This window comes from Oryzias latipes, chromosome 18, assembly GCF_002234675.1.
Source record: "Oryzias latipes chromosome 18, ASM223467v1".
Lineage (NCBI taxonomy): Eukaryota > Metazoa > Chordata > Actinopteri > Beloniformes > Adrianichthyidae > Oryzias > Oryzias latipes.
Genome location: NC_019876.2, coordinates 2,678,758 through 2,699,409, shown reverse-complemented (window position 1 = coordinate 2,699,409; position 20,652 = coordinate 2,678,758). Strand labels below are relative to the sequence as shown.

Sequence of the window (20,652 nt, the reverse complement as noted above, 5' to 3'; positions counted from 1 at the left end):
TTCATTGTTGAAAATATAACCAATATTTATTTATTCTTTTCTGAACTCATAATCCATAACATCCAAAAACATTTCTTATAATTTATGGCAAATCTTTCATTCCAATAAGTTATTATGGTACAAATCAGTGCAGAATCTTATACAAAAGGTCAGAGGTCAGTCGCTCCATCACAGTTAAAATTTCTATTTCCAGCTGCTGCTGCTTCTGCTCCTCCTTCACTGTAGTGATCTGGAACATCTCCATCATGACTTTGATTCAGATGATCATCTATGAAAGGACTGGAGAACTGTTCAGGGTCAGCCCCCCCTTCATCCAACGGTGGCTGGGAAGACTCCCCCTCCTCCATGATCCTGAACAGAAACAAGCAGGTAGAGAAGATGGATGGATGATGGATGGATGGATGGATGGATGGATGGATTATTTCATATTATACCATGGTCTGGGTGAATACTCAATTCTGATTGGCTGCTGGGTGTGCATTAAAACCTGATAACCGCACAATGAAAAAAGAAGTTCTTCTTCTTTAAAACAACCTTCAGCTTCATCATTTGGACAAAAACAAGCGGTAAGAGATGAACTTTCTCTCTGAACTGATGCTTTATTCAACCCATCGGGACGATCAGCATATTCAGTATCGCTTTATATCGCCACATCTTGACTGCAGCTGTGGTGCGGCGCGACGCAAACTATTTGTTACGTGATGCGGCGCGATGTAACAAATTGGGAAAAAAACAAGAATTAAGGACAAAAAGCTGGTTACTATTTATTTCTTTTGTAAGTGACCATGGTATAAGCGGGTTAATGGCCTTTGAAGTGTCCAATATCGCGTTTTAACGCGTCAGACGGTTCAGGCTTCCAAGGCGTGCGTTAAAAAGTGTTATACCATGGTCCGGTTGAACGCTCGATTCTGATTGGCTGCTGGGTGTGCATTAAAATCTAATAACCACACGGTGAAAAAAGAAGTTCCGGTCACCTAGCTTAAATGTTTTGTATCACTGCGCCGGCTTCTTTAAAACAACCTTTAACTTCATCATTTGGACAAAAACAAGCGGGAAGAGGTGAACTTTCTCTCTGAACTGATGCTTTATTCAACCCATCGGGACGATCAGCATATATATATATATCGCAGAATCTTGACTGCAGCGGTGGTGCTGTGCGACGCGGACTATATGTTACGTGATGCGGCGCATCATATAGTCCGCTTTTTGTGAGAAAAGCGATCTAAATCGGAAAAAAAACAAGAATTAAAGACTAAAACCTGGTTAATATATATGTGTTCAGGCTTCCACAGCGTGCGTCAAAAAGTTATAACCGCACGCTTCGTCGGCCATTAACCCTTACATAATGCACAGTTCTAAGGCCTTTAACCCTTACATGTGGGCGGCCGTGCTGCAGCGGTAGGGCGGTCGACCCATGATCATAAGGTTGCAGGTTCGATTCCTGCCTTGCACGCCCATGTGTCAAAGTGTCCTTGGGCAAGACACTGAACCCCACCTTGCCTCTGGTGGGAGGTTGGTGCCAGTGTTCGGCAGCGGAGCCGCCATCAGTGTGTGAATGTGTGTGTGCATGGGTGACTGTGACTGCAAAGCACTTTGGGCCTTCGAAGAAGGTAGACAAGCGCTTTATAAGTATACGCCATTTACCATACACCATAACATAGTTCCATGTTAAGCAGCAGTTGTGGTACAAAGGAGCCTCTTAATGTGATGAAAATAATTGATCAGTCAGATTTGTGACCATCAGTGGTTTGTTTTTCTTTAGTTACAGTTTAGTTCACAAAAACAGCATCCAGACTAAACAAGTCGTAAATTGTCCCTCTTAATGGTAAATGGCGTATGCTTATATAGCGCCTTTCTTCCTACAAGGACAAAGCGCTTTACAGTCACAGACCCATTCACCCAGTCACTCACACATTCACTCAAACATTCACACACTGGTGGTCGCTAATCAGAAAGTGTCTCACTTTCCAGCCGGTGGATTATACCACGATTAATGTTTCAGCATTAAACTTTGTTTTTTGCTGATTTTCTTCTGGATTTCCAGCAATTCTTCTGATTTTTCTAGATGTTTGTTTTAATAAACAAACTAAAACTAAAACCTAAACTAACTTTAACAGCAAAGCAGAACCAAAGTTTTCAGTCAGTCTCTTTTTACAGAATCTTGATCTCAGTACAGTTTAGTTTAGAAGATAAATTTAGTCTAAATATCATCACTTGATTAAAAATGAGGATAAAATCAGAAAGAAAATTACGTTTAATTTTGTTTAAACAAATGAATGACTGACCTCAGAGCGATGGAAGCAGAATCTGGTTGGGGATCAGTTCTGTCTCTGTTTCTGAACAAAGAGATTAGAAGTTAACAGTTCTGTTCAGTAAAAACATTAAAAAGGTATTTTATTTATGACTGACCTCCTACAATATCTAAAACCCAGGATCCCCCCAACACCAAGAAGAAGAACACCTCCAAGAACACCAATGGCAGCGATGACATCAGAGCTCTGAGCAGATCCTACAGGACAGAGATGATGAAAATGAAAAGAACTCAAGAATAGAAAATAAAATAAAATTAAAGTTCATGATTTATGTTCTTAAACACAAAACAAAATAAATCATTTGCTAATATAAAAATGTATATTATTGAATCTTTGTATTAATAAACAAAGCTAAGGAACAAAAACGGAAGTGAGTACACCCCTAAGAGGAAATGATTATGTGGACACACACACACACACACACACATACAAAAAAACACACAAACACAAACAAGCATTTAAAGTGTCAGACATGATTAAAATGAGTTGGTTTTACTCTTGCTTCTGATTTTGATTAAGCTGAATTTTTGGGAAACTTGACATGTTTTTAGGAATTGTTTATACTTGCTTTTATTCTTTTTATCCTTCTATATTTTTATCTATTTGTTGTGTTTTTATCTGTTTTAGGAATGATTGTGTTTTTAAGTATGGGCAGCTGGCCACTTAAAATTTCCTTCGGGATTATTAAAGTCTATCTATCTATCTATCTATCTATCTATCTATCTATCTATCTATCTATCTATCTATCTATCTATCTATCTATCTATCTATCTATCTATCTATCTATCTATCTATCTATCTATCTATCTATCTATCTATCTATCTATCTATCTATCTATCTATCTATCTATCTATCTATCTATCTATCTATCTATCTATCTATCTATCTATCTATCTATCTATCTATCTATCTATCTATCTATCTATCTATCTATCTATCTAATCCGTCCGTCCGTCCGTCCGTCCATCTATCTATCTATCTATCTATTTACCAAAAAAAAAAAAAACGTCCATTGAAACAAAGTAGAAACTGTGTTGATGTACACATGTACACATTTAAATCATGTAAATTCAAAGAACAGTTTTTTTTAAAGTGTGTAAGATGACCTTGGTTGTCCAGGGGGGTGTTCCAGGAATGTTTGAACTCCCCTGACTTTGAGCCTGAACTCTGGCTGAAATCTGCCTGAACTTGCTTACTCTGGGTATGTCGGTTCCAAAAGACCGCATATGAGTTAGCGTAATTACACTTGACTTGGTAACCCTGGGTTAACGCATGTGCACAGCAAGTTCATAAAGACATTCTCAATAGATCACAGATTTCTGGAGTCACCATGGAAACGCGTGGAGAATAAAATAAAGCGCTATACTTCAGTGAGACGGAGTCTGAGATTTTGCTGACGGCGTATGAAGATTATACAACCGTCAAAAAAGTAACACTGCTAAAAAATAATTTAGTTAAATTTATTCAAACTCAATAATTGTTTATACAACTCAAATTTACGTATTTATCAAACTAAATATCACATTACTCCATTAATCTTTTTTCCATCTTAATTACTTATATTTCTTGAACTTTCATATGTCTAAGTTTGAGCCGGCAGATATGCTCATTTTTATAACAATAAAAAGAACGGACAAAAATGCACGGAGTGCAAAAATTCATTAAAGAATTTTCCATCGCTATCATAACAGGTATAGGTGGTAGGAGTGCTATATAAACTCATCATCCTCTTCTTTACTCTCACTCATGGTGCAGAGACGTAAGCATAGTAGGACAAAATAACTCTGCAAAACACAGTAAAACAGCTAAACAACTAAACACATTTTGTAAAAAACCCACACTTAAACCCAAATCCATCCAGACAGGCAAAGGGAATGATATCCCAGAATCCCTTGCGGTGCCGATCCAACAGCAGCACCAAAGTTACACCCACTTAATTGAATTAATTTGAATGAAAGGAAAATAATTGTCTGAAAACTACGTGTTATTTTTAAGGTGACCTAACTAAAAAATGATTTATCTTAACTGAGGCAAATAATTAAGTTAGATCAAAGTAAAAAGGTTTATCTTTCCAACATCCATATGTGATCTTATCACCCTCTCACAGTGGAAAAAGTATTATCTGAGCTTCTTCATCCACTAAATCATCTTCAAATGGACACGCCATGCTGCTTCACCTCTCTGTAAACAAACTAACCTTCAACTAAACCTGCTCCAGACCAGGTTATGTTCAGAGCATGAGTTGCTATGGGAACTTGACCTACCCTGAAACATACCTCCATTTCTGGAACTGAAAGCTGAGGTTATCAACTTCCTTAGCCTCAAACTTACCGTGAGAGCTAGCATAACCTGCTTTCTGGAATACCCCCCAGAAAGGTACCAAAAAAAAGTATTATTATTATTATTATTATTATTTTACAGGCCTCAGTGTCAAAGGAGAAACAGGAAGTGACACTAAAAGGTGTTTTCCTCACCTGTTTGGTTGTGTGTCTCATTGTTCATCTGTGGAACTGATCAGAAGTCATGTTAGATCATATTTAGGTGGTTTCAGGTTTGAAAAAAACAGTTTTTGGTTCATTCTGGTCTAAAACAGCAGCTTACCAACTGTCAGGGTGACATTAGAACATTTTAACGGCTTCTGCTTAAGAAGACAGAAGGTGTAGTTTCCTTCATCCTCCTTGGTGACCTTGGTCAGTGTGAGGGAAACGTTTCCATCCTTCAGGTTCTGGTGGTTGAGGATGGTCCTGTTCTTGAACCTCAGGTCTTGATCATCAAAGTTGTCCCCCCCACTCCGATACACGTGAACAAAGGCTGTGCCACATTTCCATTCCAAGGTCTCAGCCGTCAAGTCAGATTGAGGTTCTCCTCGACATGACAGAACCACGTCCCGACCCAGCTGTACCGTCGATGGAGAGCAGACCACTTTAGAAGAACCCGAAGACAAAAAAACAGTTTTACTTTAGTGAAACATTTTATACGTTTGAGGAAAACAACCACAGATGTCCCAGACACGTCTTCGTCTGCTGTTAACGGTGTCATGTTGGGTTACAAAAGAGATTCTCTCAGCAAATAAAGGATCTTCTTCGTTTTTCATATCAGCAGCAGAGTCTTCTCTTTAAAGCAGCTGCTGTGGCAAAAAACTTCAACCTGGCTAGCACTTTCCTTCTTCTGGTTTGTTCTAGACGCCCAGATGGGATGTTCAGGTCTACTGATGTAGCTTTCTCTGCTGTAACACCACCTCTCCTCCTTTTCTTTCAGTCTTTTTCTCTTTTTGGGTTCAGTTTCCATCAATCTTTATATTTTCAGTGAAACATCTTCCTCTTTTCCTCCTTCTGCTTCACCTGACAGAGAACAGAGATCTGAGAACAAAGAACTTTTAGCTTAAATCTGTTTTCATCAGGAATCCATGATGACACTTTAACCCTCCTGTTATGTTCATTTGTGAGGAACAGAGATGATGTTCCTGGGTCAATTTGACCCAGTGCATGTTTTATTAATTAAAAGATGTCTGAAACCCACAAAATCCTAACAAGCAGTGTGAATATATCATCACTAACTCCATTACCAATCATTCTTTAAAAAACTTAGTGAAATGGTGTTCCTGACCTCTAACAGGTAGTGGTTCAATTATTAGATAATTCACTCGTTTTTCTTAAAAATATACATGTTCAAACTTAATTTTTTATTTTTCACTACTCTATTACTGTAGGAGCTAAAGGCCTAGAAACTATTTAACTAAGTTCTAGCTCCTTTGATACACTGAGATGTGCAACGCCAGAGTTGATTGACGCGCCAAGCGGGCTGTCGTTTCCTTATACGACGAAGAAAATTGAGTCTTTCACTCCGATCAACTTTGCATTACTTTGTTTCTTTTATTTATTTACACTACTGAACAGATTGGACTACTCTTTTGCTTCATTTCCCGCACAAGCGGTCAAAAACCATTTCTCCATCTGGCTCATGCACACCTGTGTGTGGTCAGATCATCAACCAATTTATAATTGACAGCAAAACATGAAAAACAGCGACACACACAGGACATGTTTCTCAATAGGGCTCCTACAATTACCCTTGAAGGACTAACATATAAAATACAATAGTTTTACATACCATTGAAACATAATCTTGAAATTTTGTTTTACATACGCACTGTGAACCAGAAAAAAACAAAATCACAATACAACAGACAAGCAATTGCAATATGAAGTTGTGTGTGTACATCTACACAGCACAAGAGTGACCAGTCATCTCACTGTGCTTTGTGCAAATTAATTTTGCACAATTTGTGCAAATTTGTGCAAATTTGTGCAAATTTATGCAAATTAATTTTGAGATGACGCTGTGACGAGGACCTGCTCGAGACCTGGTGGAAAATAAGATGATTTAATCCTGGGAAACTAAAACAACAAACAAGCCAGCGGCATATCTTTTTTGTCCCTTCTTTTTTGGGATAAATACACCGTCCCAGTGTCACCCCCCCCCCCCCCCCATAATTTTTCCAAGGTAAACTTCAAACGACCTGGAGAGCTGCAGCAGCGAGGAGGATCTGGACAGCCTGACAAGCTACATCGACGAGCAATACGAGCGTTTCGTCATGGGAAAAACCCCTCAGTCAGCCAAGCCAGCCGCCCCCACCAAGCGGAGCCGACCCAAAGAATCACCGGGGCTTCTCCACCGAAGACGGAGTTCGAATCTAACGCGTGGGATATGCTTCTTAGCATTGATGCCAAACTATCCAGCTTCGACAGCCGTCTTTCCCTCCTGGAAGTTCTTCACCGGGAATTTCAAGAGATCAAGGATGCTCTAGAATTTTCCCAAAAACAAGTGGAAACCCTGACCGCGGAGAATTCAGCGCTGAGGGAGTCGGTAAGGTCCATCACTGATGGAATGAGCCAACTCTCTGAAGAAAATAAGAAGATCAAGGAGTCCATTCTGGATCTTCAATCAAGATCCATGAGAGATAACCTGGTGGTCATGGGAATACCAGAAACGCCAGAAGAAAACGCCGAGGAAAAAATTAAAAACTTTATTCAAACCCAGCTAAAGCTTCCAGAGTAAAAAGTTAAAACCATAAACTTTCACCGTGTGCATCGCATGGGAGCAGTGAGACCTGGGAACCGCAGGCCCAGACCCATCGTGGCCAAGTTTGTCCTTCACAAGGAGAAGGAAGAGGTGAGGCGCCGTGGCAGGGAGCTCCGGGGAACCGACTTCAGGATGGATGACCAGTTCCCCAAAGAAATCTTGGAGCGTCGAAGGATCCTGTTCCCCATCAGGAAGAAATTTCTGAATGAAGGGGCCCGCGCTGTCATCTCTGTGGACCGACTCTATGTGAATGGACAGCTCCACCGCGACCCAAACGTCACTCCCTGGCTCTTCTAAACCAGATATGTATCCACACCCTTTACACTCTCTGCACAGGTGTTAGTTTATGCGTATATGTGACACACTGGGCATAACTCACGGGGCATAAAGGTTTCCACTTTAGGTAAAATCACCACCAGTCTCCTCAGCAGCTTCAAACCTGTTTATGATAGGTTTGTTCTGTTTCTACCGTCCCTGTTTTCTTAGTTATCCCCTCTGCACTCCTTTCCCTTTTTTCTTTTTTCACACACTATTCCCTCCCCCTCACCTAAGCTGCCACATAACCCAGCCACTCTACAATAGTACTGATCTGCACAACACACTCAGACACTCAGCATGTCCAGCATTACATCACATGCACTGTACATTACACATTAAGCCTCATAGCAACATCAAGCACACCATTATGTGTACATATATACTCATTTTTGCCTCCATCAATAACATACAGTTTCTAGCATTCACCTCAACAGCAGCATGTCCACCCTAAGGTTAGTTACTTGGAATGTGCACGGAGCTGGAACCAGAGAGAAGAGACTGAAAATAATGAGCAAATTAAAAGATCTCAAAACTGATTTTGCGTTTCTTCAAGAAACTCATATGTCTAATTCCTCAGTGAATATTCTCGCCACAGCAGATTTTCCCAACGTATATTCAGCCTGTTATAATTCTAGACAGAGAGGAGTAACAATTATGATAAATAGGGAAATTAAATTCACAGAAACTAGTACAGTCATAGACCCAGAAGGAAGATTTATAATAGTCACTCTTTCCACCAAAAATAAGCAGCTGTGTTTAGCTAATGTGTACGCCCCCAATGTAGATGACCCTAAATTCTTTTATTCCTTCTTCTCTGCGCTATCTGAACATACAGACAAATCGCTAATTATTGCGGGTGACCTCAACATGTGTTTAGATCCAGAGATGGATAGGCTAAATAACACAGGAAATCTTAGAATCTGGCAATCCACAAACACTGTTAAACAGTACATGGAGGATTTTGGTCTTTGTGATGTTTGGCGTTTATTCCATCCCACAAAAAGAGCTTATAGCTTTTTCTCCACAGTTCATCAATCATACTCCAGGCTAGATTATTTCTTGGTTAACAGCTCCTTGTTGAGTTTAGCTACGGAAGGACAGATCCACCCCATTACTATCAGTGACCACGCACCAGTTTCAATGACTCTTAAAAACAAAACATCACCACCTTCATTAAGGAGCTGGAGGTTCAATACATCGTTGCTCAGAGACCCTAACTTTATAGATTTCTTTGCTAAAGAATGGTCCTCATATCTTCAAAATAATGACCACCCAGGTATTTCCTCGTGCCTTTTATGGGAGGCCGGGAAAGCAGTCATGAGAGGGAAAATAATCGCCTTCTCATCCCACAAAAAAAGAAAAGAAAACTCTAAACTAGTGGATTTAGAGCAAAAAATCAGACTTTTAGAGGAAACCTACAGCAACTCTCCGGATGATCAAACTCTACAACAAATAAGGAAAGTAAGAATCGAATTAAATGAAATAACTAATCAAAGAACACAGTTATTATTACAGAGGCTACGTTCACACTGCAGGGCTTAATGCTCAATTCCGATTTTTTGAAAAAATCCGAATTGTTTGCTAGACCGTTCACATTTCCAAGTAAAACCGAACTTTTGTGATCTCCAGTGTGACCGTGACACGACCCAGAGTTGACCCGCATGCGCAGAAGAGTACTCAACGTCGAATGACGTCACTCGTTGTTTGCGGAAGTAGCTTACGTTAACATGGTTGTCAACAACAGTGTTGTCAACAGCGGAGCTCTTTTTTCATTAATAAATCTATTTTCACAAAGGAACCAGCACAATAACAATCTTCCCATTTTTAAGAAGGCATTGGAGCCGGGATCGTCTGTAACCACTGTTGTGGAATGTATTGGGCCCACGATCGCGCGCGTTTGTGTAAGGGACAGGAAAAGAGCGCGTGCAGCGGGAGAGAATGGGGGGGCGGCAGTGTGGGCGTGCATTCATGTTGTGTGTTACGGAGGAAGGAGGACGGTAATAGAAGAAGGTTTCCCCCTGAATAAATGCTATGGACTCTTTATTAACCCGTTCTGGAGAATCTAAGGATCAGAACAGGGAGGAGGAGGATGATCGCCTCGGGTCCCCCGCGCTTCTGAGCATGGTCGGAAAGGGGAGAAAGAAAAAAAAAGTTATCGCGGGAAAGGTTCAACACCACGCTCTGCCATTTATCTGGAAATTTTTTCAAAAACCGCTCAGTTGCGATAAGAGCCCTGGAGTTTGGCCTGAAAAGAGCGATCACCCCAAATATTAATCCAATCCGTGACCTCCCTTCCCTTCCACTGACTGGTCTCAGCAGCATCGTCCACCATGGTTGATGTTTACGTTCTCGTTCCCGCCTACTTCAACGCAAAATGATGACGTTTGTTGCGTGTCGATGACGTACAGTTCGGAATCAAGTCGCCTGGCCGGTCAGACGGCAGTTGCAATTAAAAAGAACGGCTACAATTCGGAATCAGGACGGCAAACCCACGGGGCCTGGGTCGCAATTGAAAAGATCGGATCTGTGTCATTCAGACTGTCATGAAAAGATCGGAATCGGGCCGCTTAGGGGCAAAAAATTCGGAATTGGGTCGTTTCAGCCTGCAGTGTGAACGTAGCCAGAGACTACGCTTGGAGAGGTTTGATCACAGTAATAAATCTGGGAAATATTTGGCAAATCAACTCAAAATAAACAAAGAGAAGACAACTATTTCATCAGTCATAGACCTAACAGGAAACGCAACACATGATCCAGCCGAAATAAATTCAGTTTTAAAAACTTTTACCAATCTCTCTACTCATCCCAAATTAATCCTTCTGACAATGACATCAATAGTTTTCTCAATAGCATAGATTTGCCTAGACCAACAGAGGAACAAATCACAGCCCTGGAGTCCCCTTTTACTAAAGAAGAGCTACATAAAGCATTAACCAACATGCCTAGTAAAAAAGCCCCAGGACCAGACGGCTTCCCAGCAGAATTTTATAAAGAGTTTTGGCAAATCTTAGCTCCCATTTTTCTCAGAATGACAATAGAAATTAAGGACAACAATTATCTACCTCCAAATATGAATTCTGCTAATATTATTTTACTTCTGAAACCTGGAAAAGATCCCACATCACCATCCAGCTATCGACCCATATCACTGATTAATGCAGATCTTAAAATAATCTGCAAAGCCTTGGCAGGAAGGCTGGAGAAGGTAGTTCCCTCTCTAATACATCCTGACCAAACAGGTTTTATAAAGGGTAGACATTCATCTACCAACATGCACAGATTAATCAACCTCATAGATTATACAACCATCAACAACCGAGAAGCAACCATTTTGTCACTGGACGCAGAAAAGGCATTTGATCGGGTCAACTGGAAATTTTTAATAGCCACCCTGAACAAATTTGGCTTTGGAAAATTATTTCTTAACTGGATTAAAATATTATATGCCTCTCCTAATGCTCGTATCAGAACAAATGATCAAACATCTCCAAGCTTTAATTTACAAAGAGGAACCAGACAAGGCTGTCCACTATCTCCGTCCTTATTTGCACTATTTATTGAACATCTAGTTGCTGCTATTAGGCAAAGTCGAGACATTGAAGGCATTCAAACCAAAAATCTAGAACACAAAATAAGTCTTTATGCAGATGATGTTTTACTATTTACTCCAAATTCACAATCTTCCATCTGCCAAATCATCTCCCTAATTAATAGATTTTCCTCAGTTTCAGAATACTCCATAAACTGGTCTAAAAGCACAATTCTACCAATTAATTGCAATTATCTAAATCTGTTATTAGGGTTGTGCCGATGGACGATATCATCGTCCATCGTGATGGGTGACTGACATCCCGATGGAGAGACCACCATCGTGATGCCACGCCCCCGCCGCGTTGCGCGTCGACACCATAAGCCGCGGTTACATGGACAAAATATCTTGATGGGATCAATGGTCGGATTAGAATCCAACCGTGTTCATGGGCCCAGAAAAATGTTTTCAGAATATAAAAACGTTCACTAAGGTCACAATTTCGGTCGGAATAAATCATTCGCACATGCGCAGTTTGAAAACCGGAAACGGAATACAACTTCCGCAGAGCGGCTTTTTTTCCAAACTTTATTTGAATGTAACAATTCAATACAAAACGATAACAGCGCTGAGCGGCTATATATATTGACATGTCAGCTCGGTAAAATACGAGATGATCTTCGAAACGTGCTTTTAATAATGTTACGGTTATTATGAAACACCTGTTCGCTCATCATTTGAATTTTAATCCGTGTGGTCGGTGCTTTTTCTGAATGGAGCCAGAATTAGCAGTATGCTAACACGGGCTAACAACATTATCTTTGGGTGGCGCTGCATGCTGTGAATAACATCAGCCTTTATTTAGTCGGGACACAACTGGAGACACAAATCCACGTGATTGTTTGAATGTTTTCTAAGGACTGAGCGACATTTCTGCTTTGATGCTCAAACCTCTGTGTGTGCTGACGATCCGAGCTGTGCTCAGACACACGTTTAGACCCGGTTCTGAGTTCGGTAGCTAGTAGTACCCCTAGAGCTGCGGGAAGGATCGCAGTCTTAAATCTGCCACACATACCGCTCATGTACCCCCGCCCCCCTTCCCATCAAACACAAAGCTGTAAATCCGCACTCCGCCGGTCCACTCCGCTAAGTGCGGGAGTGGACTACTTCTTTTCTATTTTGTTTGTTACTTTTTTTTGTTAAAGTCACTTCCCTCAGTTTATACTGGATCATCGCGGATTAACCATTAGTTGGGAAATAAAATGAAAAAGCAAAATAACAAATAGCAGTTATATAAGAACGAAAAATGTAAAAAATAGCCCCCCCCCCGACCATGTCATCGTCCATCCCGATGGTTGACAGCAGACATCGTCAACGGCCAAATTAGGGGACATCGCCCAACCCTATCTGTTATCTACTAAAATACAATCAGGCAAAATAAAGTACTTAGGTATAAATATCTCTTCTAGGCTTTCTGATCTATTCAAGCTAAACCACACCCAACTACTTAAAACAACGGAGGCTGATCTCACTAGATGGAAAACTCTACCCATTTCTCTAATCGGGAGAGTTGCAACCATAAAAATGACGATTCTCCCCAAAATTAACTACCTGTTTTCAATGATTCCTTCCAAACCTCCAACTACTTGGTTCAAATCATTAGACTCATTCATTTCCCAATACCTCTGGGAAGGTAAACCCCCACGGATCAGTTTAAAAACTATTAAAAAACCTAAAGATAGAGGAGGACTAGGCCTTCCAGACTTCCAGGACTACTACTCCGCGAACAGATTGTGTTATGTACAAAAATGGCTGAATCCTGGTGTGCTAGATGAATCCTGGCTAGACATAGAACAAAATCTCTGTGATAACCTAGATATTTCTAATTTACCTTTCTTCAGTTCTAAAATTAAACAACACAATTGCTTCAGAAGTTTAAACATCGGCTCATCTCTAGCAGCCTGGTGGGATTTTCTTAAAAAAAAACAACCTCACATTATTTCCATGTAAACTTACCCCCATTTGGAAGAACCCTGACATTTTGATTAACAAAACCATGATTCATTTTGCTTCATGGAAGGACAAAGTTTCTCCCGTTCTCCCGGCTCGGGGCTCTGGTTGCCCGGGTGGGGTGGTGGTGGGGGCGCGCGCCCTGCCGGCAACTTGGCAGGGGTTCCTGGGCGGGTGCCTTCTGGGCGCGGGGTAGGCAGTGCGGCTGACCGGGAACGGCGGCCGGGTGCCGTGCTGGGTGGCTGGTCGCCGTGGCGGGGGCTGGGGGGGGGGGGGGGGGGGGGGTTTGGGGTTCTGGGGCCTGGGGTCGTCTGCCCATGGCCGGTGTTTTGCCCGTGGCCGGTAGGGAATGACCCTTCCTTGCTGGCTGTCTCTTGGCGCTACGAGGCTCTGGCCTCCAACTGCGGCTGGCTTGCCCCTTCCTGGCTGCCTGGCCGCTCTGGGAGGGGGGGCGCCTACCGCGGCCGGCTGGGGGGGCCGGTCGCTCGGGGGAGCCTTCTCCCCCGGTTGTGCCCATCCGCCTGCTCCTCCCCGCTCTCACCCAAACAAATATTGCACACAGGCACAAAGGGCTCCGGGAACTGGATGGGAGGGGTATGCTGGCGGGGCTCACTGGGGATGCCCCTCTCTGGGTTCGCGTTGGCACCCGCCCTCCACCCAGCTTTTTACTTGCATATTAGACACTCTGATTCATCTAGGGCCTTGTGGAGGGGGTCTGGTGGAGGGGGGCATGGTGAAACATCCGTGCTCTCCTTTCGCTGGCCCCCCCCACAATTTTAACTTCCTCTGTAGACACTCACACTGCATGTTAGCAGCACACACACAGCAAATACACACCCCTCACAGAGGGACCCCGGGGGGGGGGACTCTGCGGCTTGGCAGGAGACCTCCTATTTTACCTGCAGCACACACACAGCACTCCCACACCTCCATACATGGGTGGGGTCGGGGGGGGCGGCCGGTCTTCACCCGCCTGGTCCTCTCAGGGCGGCCGGGCTTATGGGTGTCCTGTCGGCTGCGGGAATGGTCGGGCATACAGCGCTGGGGGTCGGCCGGCTGGGGGGGGGGGGTTACTGCGTGGCGGCGGGGGGTGGGGAGGGTAACCAGATGATTGTGAGTATGTGTGTGTGAGTGCATGGGTGGGACGGACCTGGGGGCTGGCTCACTGGGACCCTCTGGGGCTTTCCCTCCCACTGAGAGGGTTGGGGAGGGGGGCTCAGATATTATGGCGGGGGGGGGTGTAGTGTGCAGGGTTGTAGGGTTATGGGGGGTGGCTGTGGGTGCGTGGCGATCCCTGGGTGCTTAGGTCGCGTGCCTGGGCTGGCTTGCGGAGACGGGGCGCCGGTCGGGTGGTGGACGGCTCATGGGTTCTGGGGGCCCTGGCTTCGTCCTTGGCCTTTGTCTCGGTGTCCGGCGCCCGGTGGCCCCCTGGTACAGCTAAGCGCTCGTGGCCTGGGGGCCGGACACTGGGTTCACTTATGCTTCTGGGCACTGGGGGGCCCCTGTAGGGGGGCCCTCTCTGTGCCTGGCTGGTGGGGTGGGCGGTCCCCTCCTCCCCCCCTCCAGGGCTGCCTGGGTCCGGATGCTGGGGGGGCTCCTGGCCTGGGGGGCTCTCCTCCCCTTTCCTGGTCTGGCTGGTCTGGCTGGGTAGGATCTGGTTCCCCTTATGAACACACGGTTCACGTCGGCAGCATGCATGTATCTCCACCTCCACGTGCACGTGCACACTGCCACACTGCTCCCTGTCTGCTTCATCCCTCCTCCTTACCCACAGTGTATTGATGGACAGATTTTTTTCGCTCATCTAAGTGTCAGATTTTCACCTTTGATGTAACATTTGTCTTTCCAGACGATCTGGTATAATTGTAACAGCTTAAAATAATAACTTCAGTGCTTGTACCCCCCACCTTTTCACCTTTCTTCCTTTTACTCTATTCCACCCCCCCCCCCCCCCACATTCTTCCCCTCTCCCTACCCACACACATTAAATGTAACAAATAAATAAAAAATAATACGACAAATACGACCTGAGCACATGTGTTAGCTCACCTTCGCACAAATAGTTTGCATGATTGAATGAATGTAAGATTTCACACTATGTTACGACCCCTGGTAGTTGTCTGCTTGTCTTGTGTGTGCGTGTGTGTATGCATGTGTTCTCAACTCCTGTAGAAGTCCTGCTCCTGCACAGCTGCTGACTCCGCCCCTATGCAGAGCTGATTGAGGCTGCTACCAATCGCCTGGCTTGGAGGGAAGCTTAAAAGCTCCCAGGATCCTCTGCTCCACTGCTCCAGTCTTATCAGTCTGTCTTCTATGAATGTATAATTACTATATTTCTAAGTGTTTGTGTTGCTATTCTGCGGTTTCTATCAAGAAGCGTTTGATGACCTAACCTAACCGTGATCTAACACATGCAATTTCCCCTTAGAAAGTAACTGTGTGTCAAATCTTCCACATTGTCATCATTTTGGGTCTGAATCCATCAAACTTTCTACAAATTCAGACGTTAGTTCATTGAATAGTCTTTAGAAAGAACCGCCACCATAAAAGGTGGAAGTTTCTAAACATCAAACAGAAACTTTTCTCCAGAGTTAAACTAAATAACAGAACATTCATGAACTTACCTTCAACATGTGAACAGAACCAGAACCACAAACATGCAGAAATCCACAGACTAGAAGCAGAAACACAACAGAACTCTGCTGCAGACATCATGAACCCTGAATGAGACTGGAAGACGGAGCTGCTGCTATTAAATAGGGTCGAGATGCTTATTCAGCTGCACTTGAGCCTGGAAGCTGAAAATCAGACACTACTGCAGCAGCAAAACGCAAGCTCCTCTTTTGAAGACCAGATGACGCGACAGGAATGCTCCAGTCACATTCCTTACGCTCCAGTCACATTCCTTACGCTCCAGTCACATTCCTTACGCTCCAGTCACATTCCTTACGCTCCAGTCACATTCCTTACGCTCCAGTCACATTCCTTACGCTCCAGTCACATTCCTATCGTTCTGTCGTTCCTGTCACAGGAGCGACTGGAGCGACAAGAACGATAGGAGAGTTCCTGTCACATTCCCCATAAGATGCAGGAGCTGAATGCAGCAGCAAGTCACTCCTCCCTCCTTCGACAAAAGGAGGTGTTTTTGTTCGATTCATTGATTATACGATCAAGGGGGTATTCCAGGAAGCATGTTTAAACTAGCCTGACTTTAAGCCTGAACTCTGGCTGAAATCCGCCTGAACTTGCTTACTCGGGGTATGTCGGTTCCAAAAGACTGGATATGAGTTGGCGTACGAGGTCCGCACGAGTTTCTGATCTTATTTCCATTTTCCTTGTGACGCATATATTTATAACTTATCCAATTTTGCCAACTTAAATGAATTACTTATATTGGTAACAAAAAATTGAGTTAAATTTATTCAACCTAATTTCTTACGTCTATAAAACTCAATAATTGTTTATACAACTCAAATTTACGTATTTATCTAACTAAATGCCATATTACTCCAATTCAATTAATATTTTTTTCCATCTTAATTAATTACATTTCTTGAACTCTCAAATGCCTAAGTTTGAGCCGGCAGATATTCTCATTTTTATAACAATAAAAAAGACGGGGGGAATAATGCACGGAGTGCAAAAATTCGTTAAAGAATTTACCTTGATTGTCATTTCGATGCCAAGCCGTAGGAGTGCTATATAAACTAACCATCCTCTCCTTTACTCTCACTCATGGTGCAGAGACGTAAGCTCAGTACGGCAAAATAACTCGCAAAACACAGTAAAACAGCTAAACAACTAAACACATTTGGTCAAAAACCCACACCTAAACCCAAATCCATCCAGACAGGCAAAGGGAATGATATCCCACAATCCTTTGCGGTGCCGCTCTAACAGCTGCACCAAAGTTACACCTACTTAATTGAATTAATTTGAATGAAAGGAAAATAATTGTCTGAAAACTACATGTTATTTTTAAGTTGACTTAAAAAAATGATTTATCTTAACTGAAGCAAATAATTAAGTTATATCAAAGTAAAAAAGTTTATCTTTCCAACATCCATACGTGGTCTTATCACCCTCTCACGGTGGAAAAAGTATTATCTGAGCTTCTTCATCCACTAAATCATCTTCAAATGGACACGCCATGCTGCTTCACCTCTCTGAAAACAAACTAACTTTCAACTAAACCTGCTCCAGACCAGGTTATGTTCAGAGCATGAGTTGCTATGGCAACTTGACCTACCCTGAAACATACCTCCATTTCTGGAACCGAAAGTTGAGGTTATCAACTTCCTTAGCCTCAAACTTACCGTGAGAGCTAGCATAACCTGCTTTCTGGAATACCCCCCAGCTGTTGTGGCCTGACAACAACAAAACATTGTTTTTAACTTAGCAGAGCTCTAGAATCAAGATCATTTCTCTTCCAGAGGATCGCCCGGCGGCGAACTGTCGAGGAGCTGTCAAACACCCGCAGTTCCTCTGTGACATGTGATTAAGTTATTTAGAAATGCCCAATGTAGCCGGGCGCACTCTTGCTGCTGTGTGTGTGCAGCATCGGCTAAAATCTTCTGCGTTGTGTCTTCAATGAATAAAGAGTCTCACACCGGGATTGCCATCATATGAGGGAATTTACTGTGTGAAAACAAAAATACAGCACATAAACGTCGCGTCGGGGGGGTATTCCAGGAAGCATGTTTAAACTAGCCTGACTATAAGCCTGAACTCTGGCTGAAATCCGCCTGAACTTGCTTACTCGGGGTATGTCGGTTCCAAAAGACCGGATATGAGTTGGCGTAATTACGCTCGACTTGGTAACCCTGGGTTAATGGGCGTGCACAGCAGGTAAATAAAGACATTCTCAATGGATCGCCGATTTCTGGAGTCACCATGGAAACGCGTGGTGAAAAAAAAGAAAACGCTGTACTTCAGTGAGACGTAGTCTGAGGTTTTAATGACGGCGTATGAAGATTACACACGTCCATCAAAAAAGTAACACGGCTGCATCATCAAAAAAAGAGTTTCTGCGTGTAGAAAAAGAGTAGACAAAGTAAACGCACAAGTTTCTGATCTTATTTCCATTTTCCTTGTGACGCACATATATATATAACTCATCAAATTTTGCCAACTTAAATGAATTACTTCTATTGGTAACAACAAATCGAGTTAAAGTTTATTCAACCTAATTTCTTACGTCTATAAAACTCAATAATTGTTTATACAAGTCAAATTTACGTATTTATCTAACTAAATGCCATATTACTCTAATTCAATTAATATTTTTTTCCATCTTAATTAATTACATTTCTTGAACTCTCAAATGCCTAAGTTTGAGCGGGCAGATATTCTCATTTTTATAACAATAAAAAAGACGGGGGGAATAATGCACGGAGTGCAAAAATCCGTTAAAGAATTTACCTTGATTGTCATTTCAATGCCAAGCCGTAGGAGTGCTATATAAACTAACCATCCTCTCCTTTACTCTCACTCATGGTGCAGAGACGTAAGCTCAGTACGGCAAAATAACTCAAATCCGTCCAGACAGGCAAAAGGGAATGATATCCCACAATCCTTTGCGGTGCCGCCCTAACAGCAGCACCAAAGTTACACCTTTTTAATTGAATTACTTTGAATGAAAGTAAAATAATCGTCTGAAAATTACGTGTAATTTTTAAACCGACTTACAAAAATGATTTATTTGAACTGAAACAAATAATTAAGTTAGATCAAAGTAAAAAAATATATATATTTCCAGCATCCATATGTGGTCTTATCACCCTCTCACGGTAGAAAAAGTATTATCTGAGCTTCTTCATCCACTAAATCATCTTCAAATGGACACGCCATGCTGCTTCACCTCTCTGAAAACAAACTAAGCTTCAACTAAACCTGCTCCAGACCAGGTTATGTTCAGAGCATGAGTTGCTGTGGCAACTTGACCTACCCTGAAACATACCTCCATTTCTGGAACCGAAAACTGAGGTTATCAACTTCCTTAGCCTCAAACTTACCGTGGGAGCTAGCATAACCTGCTTCCTGGAATACCCCCCGGGTCTCACTCTTCCACACACACCTCCTCTCGGCCGTGAGGTTCCGGCTGGGATGGCGGACTGAGCGGACGTCTCTCGCTAAGCTCTCGCCTTTTGCCCCGATCTGCACGGTAAATGTCAGAATTTGAAAACTGAGAGAGAACGGTTTGACTGGAGAGCAGTTGCGCGTTAACTTTATCTTCGTTTTGGGAAAAAAAAACATCTTGGTGAGTTCCCCTTTTTCTGCTTAATGGCGACGAAAAAAACAAGTCCGAAGCAAGCTCCAACTTTGCAGCCGTCGGCCATGATGAGCGAGCATGACTATTCCCAGATGGACGTCGCTTCTAGTGCGAAAAGGAAACCACCACCTACTCCCACAAAGTCCACGGGACCACCTTTGAAGGTGAAAGCGGGACAGGAGTCTAGTATTTCCAGATCTGAAGATGCGGTTTTGGCTGCAATTGAAAGGCTGACGTCCAAAATAGAAGATTTTGGAAGTCAGCTGCGTGAAAACACCGTAATGGTGGCAAACATCTCCCGGCTCGTTGAGATGAACGCGGCTGAAATAAAAGACTGTAAGGCAAAGATCGCAACGTTGGAAAGAGAAATCCCAAGGATCGTGAAAGAGAACCTAGAACTGAAGGAAAAAGTTGCAGATCTGGAAAGATACAAACGAAGATGGAACTTGAAAATTCATGGACTGAAAGAAAAGGATGAGGAGAACATCAGGGAACATGTGGTTGGAATCCTGTCCAAAATCGCACCACAGTGGGCAGACGTGATGGACACGACGGTGGACACGGTTCATCGACTGGGGAGGAGGGAGGAAGGAAGACATCGCCAGGTGATCCTGCAGTTCGTCACGAGGCGCCATAGAGATGCTTTCTGGAAGATCACCAAGAACTGCCAGATCTGCAAAGACCTGGGGATCCGCTTCAAGGAGGACTTCAGCAAAGCAGACCGAGAAGCTCGAGCGGCCGTCTGGCCCAAGATGGAGCGGGCCCGAGCTGAAGGGAAGAACGTCTATTACAGGGGCCATGTGGGATACATCAACGGGATTAGAGTCACTATGGAGTGAAATATTTACAAGGAGGTGACCTACCTATTTTGCATTAAAGAGTTCATATCGTTCTGTTTAAATTGTTTTTTACTCTAGTTATTCTAAGTTTTAACATTTGAGTCATTTTGTTTACATAATAGAGCAAATCTAAGTTAAGTATTTTATCCTTTATTTTTACATTTTACCTTTTTTTAAAGTATTTTTTCTAAGATGCGAAAGGTTTTAATTAATATGGTTATATAATTTGTTATAACAATTTATACTGTTTTCCAGTGAAACATTTTCATGAAAATCATCATATAATGGTA

The 20,652-nt window shown here is 42.9% G+C and overlaps 1 protein-coding gene across 1 annotated transcript; it reads right to left on the bottom strand.

Annotated features, from left to right (window-relative positions):
• LOC111946340 lies at positions 1-19,590 on the bottom strand. Its single transcript, XM_023948982.1, has 7 exons — positions 19,506-19,590; positions 19,267-19,455; positions 4,915-5,235; positions 4,788-4,823; positions 2,410-2,509; positions 2,286-2,336; positions 1-351 (listed from the first exon to the last, which is right to left on the bottom strand). Exons 1-7 carry the CDS (start codon positions 19,588-19,590, stop codon positions 150-152), a joined length of 984 nt encoding a protein of 327 aa, XP_023804750.1. The 3' UTR covers positions 1-149.
• Between the last annotated feature and the right edge of the window lie 1,062 nt (positions 19,591-20,652).

Coding starts and splice junctions, on each gene's coding strand:
- LOC111946340 (XM_023948982.1), bottom strand. CDS start 19,590: ATGGCCGACGGCTGCAAAGTTGGAGCTTGCTTCGGACTTGTTTTTTTC. Junction 19,456..19,505: donor AAAGGGGAACTCACCAAGAT/GTTTTTTTTTCC, acceptor ACTGCTCTCCAG/TCAAACCGTTCTCTCTCAGT. Junction 2,510..4,787: donor TGAGACACACAACCAAACAG/GTGAGGAAAACA, acceptor TCTGTCCTGTAG/GATCTGCTCAGAGCTCTGAT.